The sequence below is a fragment of the Eretmochelys imbricata genome, chromosome 10, assembly GCF_965152235.1.
Source record: "Eretmochelys imbricata isolate rEreImb1 chromosome 10, rEreImb1.hap1, whole genome shotgun sequence".
Lineage (NCBI taxonomy): Eukaryota > Metazoa > Chordata > Testudines > Cheloniidae > Eretmochelys > Eretmochelys imbricata.
The window spans coordinates 4,075,989-4,083,069 of record NC_135581.1 but is presented as its reverse complement, the minus strand read 5'-3'; the positions used below and the strand labels follow the sequence as shown (position 1 = coordinate 4,083,069).

Genomic DNA, 7,081 nt, shown 5'->3' with positions numbered 1-7,081 from the left:
CACACTATGATTTGGGGGGGACGGACGGGACTAGCACCAATTTACAGAGACCACAAAGAGCATGAGACAGACAGGACAGCTTTCCCCCGCCCAGAGGTCTATGCTGGGTTGTGGCTGGATTATTTTTTTGGTGGGGAGCCTACATGACCCCCCCCCCCACACACACACATTCCCACCCCCCTCCCCACACACTCCCACCCCAGCCAGCTCTGGAAGGTTCCGGGTTGCATCAGGGGGAGGTGCAATGATCACATCTGGCCTCCTAGCTCTTCCCCCGGCTGTAATGTCACTTGGAGCCGTAGGCAGCGGGGAGGAGGCGCTGCAGCCCCAGTAACAGCGGCGGGGTCCGGAGCAGTCAGAGCCGCGGGCGGCAGCAGCAGCTCCGGTCGGGCAGCCGAGGCGGGGCGCACGGGGGCACCAGGGGGGCCGGTGCAGGGGGACCCCAGAGGCGGGCGGAGGACGCAGCATGGCCCCGCTCGGCGGCGGCAGCAGCAGCAGCAGCCCCAGCCCGGCCGCCTCCGCTCCTCGCCGCCGGGCTCCTGCCTCTGCGCTTCTCCGCGCGTAAGGGGCCCGGTCTCGCCAGGTGCCCCGGCCGGAGAGAGGCGCAGGCAGGGAGCGCGCCGGCCGCCCCGCACCGCCCCGGGGCTGCGGCCACTTGTTGATCCCGCCGGGATCGCGCTGCCCTCGGCCCTGCGCCTCCAGCGGCCGCGCTGCGGGCGCGGCGCCCGGGCACCGACCTTGCCCCCGGGGAGCTGCCCCGGCGCGCGGCTGGAAGGGCCCCAGCCATGGCCAAGGACCAGCTGAAGCCCCGGCTCTGCCACATGATCAAGGGGGAGAGCGGCTACGGCTTCCACCTGCACGGCGAGAAGGGCAAGAGCGGCCAGTTCATCCGCAAAGTGGAGCCCGGCTCCCCGGCCGAGGCGGCGGCGCTGCGGGCTGGGGACCGGGTGGTGGAGGTGAACGGGGTCAACGTGGAGAAGGAGACGCACCACCAGGTGTGCAGGGCTGCCGGGGGGGGCTCCCGCCATGGGTCGGTCCGCCCGTCTGTGGGTGGGTGCTGGGGCAGGGGGGTGCCCGTGGGCGGTCTGTCCGCCCGTCTGTGGGTGGGTGCTGGGGCAGGGGGGTGCCCGTGGGCGGTCTGTCCGCCCGTCTGTGGGTGGGTGCTGGGGCAGGGGGGTGCCCGTGGGCGGTCTGTCTGTCCGTCTGTAGGTGAGTGCCGGGGCAGGGGGGTTCCCTGTGGATGCTCTGTCTGTGGGTGGGTGCTGGGGCAGGGGGGTGCCCGTGGGCGGTCTGTCTGTGGGTGGGTGCTGGGCCAGGGGGGTTCCCGTGGGCAGTCTGTCTGTCCATCTGTGGGTGAGTGCCAGGGCAGGGGGGTTCCCTGTGGATGCTCTGTCTGTGGGTGGGTGCTGGGGAAAGGGGGTTCCTTTGGACGGTCTGTCCATCAGTGGGTGGGTGCGTGGGCAGGGGGGTGCCCGTGGGCAGTCTGTCCGCCCGTCTGTGGGTGGGTGCTGGGAAAGGGGGGTTCCCGTGGACGGTCTGTCTGTGGGTGGGTGCGTGGGCAGGGGGGTGCCCGTGGGCAGTCTGTCTGTCCATCTGTGGGTGAGTGCCAGGGCAAGGGGGGTTCCCTATGGATGCTCTGTCTGTGGGTGGGTGCTGGGGAAAGGGGGTTCCTTTGGACGGTCTGTCCGTCTGTGGGTGGGTGCGTGGGCAGGGGGGGTTCCCTGTGGACGGTCTGTTTGTCCGTGGGAATTGGGGATGGTCTGTTTGTCCATGGGTGGGTGCTGGGGTAGTGGGCTGCACGTGGACAGATGGTCTGTCTGTGGGTGCTGGGGCAGGGTCTAACTCATATTGGATTCCTCTGGCTGTCTGACTCCAGAGCTGGAATAAGTGGTACCGCCAGGTGACAGTTAATCTGGGGCTGAGCAGTCCAGATGTTTGCAGTGGGTTTCAGCTGGAGGTTGGGAGTGGGGAAGCCAGAATGACATGGAAAGTTTTTGTTAATAATCCTTAGCACCTGCTTTTCATCTGCTGTGTCTGTGTCGCCTGCTGGTGGAATGAGGTGCCCTGATGTTGGGTCATTAACTTGTTTCCTGTAATTCCTACGGTTCACATGCCCCCTGCTGCCCCCACTCTTTATGTATTTCTATTCAGAGAGGTTAAAGTCAGGAAAGTTCTATCAAGTCACATCTAACCCACCCCCTGCCAGTGCAGGGTTGTTCCCTACAATATATTTCCTAGTGCTGTGTCCAGTCTAGCAACAAGGCTTTTTTATTTAGCTGTAAAACGCAGAGCCGTACACTAGCAGCTTTGAATTGGGCCGCCCATGTGTTGTTTTTCTTCTGGAGATCTGTCAGTGTCCGTTTTGGGCACTAAAACTTATTTATGATAAGGCTCTGAGTCGTTTTCCCATTCTCTGCTGGATTTCCCAGGCAAGTTTCCAAGTGAAGCTAGCGTGATGGAAAGAGGGTCTCTCTTTGGGTGATGGTTCCTGTACCACAGGGTGGATAGAGTAATTCACATGGAGATAAACCGTTTATTGGGGGTAAGATCCCTGTTGGGACAGGGACCAGAACTCTAACCCTGCTGAGACTTTCCTTGACCCTTCAAATGGAGCATGGAGCCTGCTACATATGCCTGAAACCTCCTTATTTTACCCTGCTCCCCTGGCTCCTTGGAAGATGTCTGCAGGAATGTGCTAAAGTTGGGGGGAGGGGGTCGGAGAAGCTAGGAGGGTGATCGTCTCTCTGAATGTTTGTTTAAAAGCTTCCCTTTGCCAAATGACCAGCAGTAGATAGTGCAGTAAAATATGTTCTCACACAATTCTCTACCCAGCAACGTTATCTTACCATGCTGAGGCACGTAAGTTTCAGCAATGGCAGTGCGTTATAGCATGGCTGATCTTGTCTGTATGGACGAAATCTAACTGTGCAATAATCATGTTATGTCCCTGCCAAGACCAGGCAAGGTTGGAAAGAGCAAAGGGTGTTATGACATGGGCAGGGCATTGCTGTGACATAGTCAGCCGTTGAGTTGTAGGTGAACAGATTCCAGCAGAAAGTAGCTTCTGAGGATAGGACAAGACGCAATAGACATAAACTGCAGCAAGGGCGGTTTAGGTTGGACATTAGGAAAAACTTCCTGTCAGGGTAGATGAGCAGTGGAATAAACTATCCAGGGATGTTGTGGAATCTCCGTCATTGGAGGTTTTTAAGAGGAGGTTAGACAAGCCCCTGTCGGGGTGGTCTAGATAATACTGAGTCCTGCCTTGGGTGCAGGGGACTGAACTAGAAGACCTCTCAAGGTCCTTTCCCGTCCTACGATTCTGTGATTCTGAGCATGGTACTGGGAATCGGGTGACCTGGGTTCTATTTTCTAACTCTGCCACTGACTCCCTTTTTGACCATGGGCAAGCCACTTCTCCTTGCTGTGCTTCCGTTCTGCCCTGTGCAGTCAGTAATGCTTACTGACCTGTGTAAAGTGCCTTGGCATCTACTGTTGCAAAGACTATGCAAATATTCACCATAATTATTATTATCACATAATTTATACTTGCACTCACTACAATGTACTTTGGAAAAATAATGGCCAGAAACAAGCAGCTTCTAGCCTGAATTGGAGATCCCTTTGCGTTTCAATAGCACGGTGCTTTCGAGTCCCATTGGGGCAGCTGTTTTGCCTATCTGCATAGTAGTTTTCAGGGCACTGCAGGGTTGAATATTTTAGTAGCTTAGAGCATATGGCAGGCGCCTCCTGTAATAATTTCTACGTGCTGCGTGGTGATCTGTCGTCTGCATGCTTCATGGAACCAACAGCACTTTGGAAGTAGTGGGTCTCAGTTTTTAGTTGCCGACAGTGGGTCCTAAAGATGTGGAATGACTGACTGATTTGCTGAGAGATACAGAGCCATCCCCAGTCGTGGTACAAGTGTGGTAACGCCATTAAAGTGCTATGTAACTGAGACCCAGCCGGGATGTGGCTCTTATTGTTTGGTCGTTAATTAAGTCAGTGCTGTGGACCTGAGCACCCTCTGCAAAAGTTAACACTTGCCCCTCCAGTTATATTTGGAATGGAGTCAGGGTATATCTATTACTCTGTTCGAATTGCTGGGTGGATGAGGGTGTTCTTATTACATACGGAGCTGTGTTTTGCTCCAGGAAATTATCAAGACTTCGTATACTAAAATCTGATGTGATGATGAAAGCTGATTCAACATTGCTGAGGCATCAATTTCATGTATGAAATGTGTGGGCTTTTTGGTTGCGTAGGCCAAGTGAAGCTAGAGACATTTCATCCTCTCCATATTTTCTTCTAAGCAAGACATAATGAACCTCTGGAACTCGCTGCTACAGGGTATTACTAACGCAGATAGCTTAGTATGTTCCAAGAAGGATTCAACATTTGTATGAACCGAGTTAGCATCTGCAGTCACATTAGCTGGGATGGCGTTACAAAGGGCTGGGCTGCCAATCCTCATGCTTCAAAACAATATGCTGGTAATATTCTGGTGGTCAGGAGAAAACTTCCTCCATGACAAATTGCTGAAAAGCTATGTACATTGTGAGAGTGTTACACCATATGTATCGGACATTAGCTTCTGTTGATGACAGGATATTGGATTTGGTGAACGGTTGGTCTGATCCTGCTTGGCTTTTCCTGTTCTCTTAGGGACGTCAGCCTTGGAGCTAATAACAGGTTTACGCCTACATCTGAAACAGTCAGTAGCAAAGAGCCTTTTGCACATTGTTCTTGTACTCACTTCCCTTTATGCTTTTTAGGGTAGCAATTAGGAAGGGTTGGGTGAATAGGTTACCATTTTATCCATCTCTATTACTCTGACTGATGGGGCTATTAAATAAAGGCAAACTTGCCTTGTCCAGATACGAGACACTGCAGAGAGTGACATGACTTACTTAGTGCACAGTGGTTTCACTGGCAGGGACAAGCAGCTGTGTCTGCAGTCTATACATTTCTCATCGGGCTGTTTTCCATCTGTGGATGTGGGTTCTGTGACCTGGCCTGGGGTTTGCTAGGTAATTGAGCAGTGGGGCTGTTTGTCACTTGTAACCTTGGTGACTGTAATATGTCCTGTACCCTGGTCAGGACAACTGAAGCTGCAGGCCATAGCTCGGTTAAACATTAATTGGTAGCAAATCTGTAGGTAGAAGGCAATTTGGGTGAAAATGATCATGAAATGATACATGTCCTGATTCTAAGGGAAGGAAGGAGCGAGAGCAGCAGAATAAGGACAGGTTTCAGAGTAACAGCCGTGTTAGTCTGTATTCGCAAAAAGAAAAGGAGGACTTGTGGCACCTTAGAGACTAACCAATTTATTTGCGCATAAGCTTTCGTGAGCTACAGCTCAATATATATATTGTGTATATAATGTCTTCTGCAGTTTCCACAGTATGCATCCGATGAAATGAGCTGTAGCTCACAAAAGCTTATGCGCAAATGAATTGGTTAGTCTCTAAGGTGCTACAAGTACTCCTTTTCTTTTTGAGAATAAGGACAGTGGAGTTCAAAACAGCAGACTTTGACAAGCTCCCGAGAACTGGTTGGTAATGTTCCGTGGGAAGAAAACCTCAGGGGAAGAAGGAGTTCAGGAGAGCCGTCAGTTTCTCAGGGAGAGTCTATTGAAGACACAACTGCAAACTATCCCAATGAGAAGGAAGTATAGGAAGAGGTCAGTATGGCTCCGTCGGGAGCTCTGGAACTCAAAAAGGAATCCTACAAAAAGTGGAAACATGGACAACTTGCTAAGGAGGAGTACACAAGAATAGCACAGGTAGGGACAAAATCAGGAACGCCTATCAAGGGACATAAAAGGCAATAAGAAGAAGTTTTTTATACACATTAGAGCAAGAGAAAGACAAAGAAAAGTGGAGGATCTCTACTTAGTTGGGAAAGAGAGCTAATAACTAATGACATAAAGAAAGCTAAGGTGTTTAAGGCCTGTTTTGGTTCAGTCTTCACTAAAAAGGCTAATGGTGACCAGATACGCAAGGTAAGTAATGTTAACCACAAAGGGGAAGGAATGCAAGCCAAAATAGGGAAAGAACAGGTTAAAAAATGTAGATAAGTTAGATGTATTCAAGTCAGCAGAGGACTGGATGAAATTCATCTTGGTTACTTAAAGAACTAGCTGAAGCAATCTCAGAACCATTAGCAATTATCTTTGAGAAATCATGGAACACGGATGAGGTCCCAGAGGAGTGGAGAAGGGCAAACATAGCACCTATCTTTAAAAAAGGGAACAAGGAGGACCCAGGGAATTATAAACCAATCATCTTAACTTCGAAACCTGGAAAGAAACTGGAACAAATTATTAAAAAAATCAATTTGGAAGCCCCTGGAGGATAACGGGATTATATGGAATAGCCAGCATGGGTTTGTCAAGAACAAAATGCCAGACCAGGGTTACTGGCCTGGTGGATAGGAGGGAGGCAGTATACATGATATATCTTGATTTTTAGCAATGATTTTGACATGGTCGCACATAATGTTCTCATAAACAAACTAGGGAAATGTGGGAGGGCATAACTAGTGGGGTCCCGCAGGGGTCGGTCCTGGGTCCGGTACTAGTCAGTATTTTCATAATGACTTGGATAATGGAGTGGAGAGAGTGCTTATAAAATGTGCCAATGACACCAAGCTGTGAGGGATTGCACGCACTTGAGAGGACGGGATTAGAACTCAAAATGACCTTGACAAATGGGAGAACTGGTCTGAATTCAACAAGATGAAACTCAATAAAGATAGGGGCAAATTGCTTTACTTAGGAAGGACAAATCAAATGCACAACCACAAAATGGGGAATAACCGGCTAGGTGGTTGTATTGTTGAAAAGGATCAGGGGGTTATAAGCATCTGGAGCCTGGACTGCTTCGCTCCAGCTGGAGGGCAAGTTTCCCAGCAATATCCTTCACCCTCCTGCCCTAAACAGAAGACCCCGTAGAAGGGCGAGTGATGTTCAGTCTGTAAGAGTCTGTCCGCTGAGATCACCCACAAAGGAACCATCTGATAGCTGTTTGGATGGCTTTGTCAGGTGGAGTCTTGTCTGCTCCTATCTGTGAACTTATCT

General features: G+C 51.2%; 1 protein-coding gene across 2 annotated transcripts in view; it reads left to right on the top strand.

Annotated features, from left to right (window-relative positions):
• The first annotated feature begins 439 nt into the window (after positions 1-439).
• Positions 440-7,081, top strand: part of NHERF2 (NHERF family PDZ scaffold protein 2) — a 95,979-nt gene continuing 89,337 nt past the window's right edge. Inside the window, exon 1 of one of the 2 annotated variants that reach the window (XM_077828946.1) lies at positions 440-995. In XM_077828946.1, coding sequence (XP_077685072.1) covers positions 786-995 — 210 coding nt within the window. In that variant the 5' untranslated portion in view covers positions 440-785. The remainder of the gene's footprint in view (positions 996-7,081) is intronic. The other variant, XM_077828945.1, reaches the window with a different exon arrangement.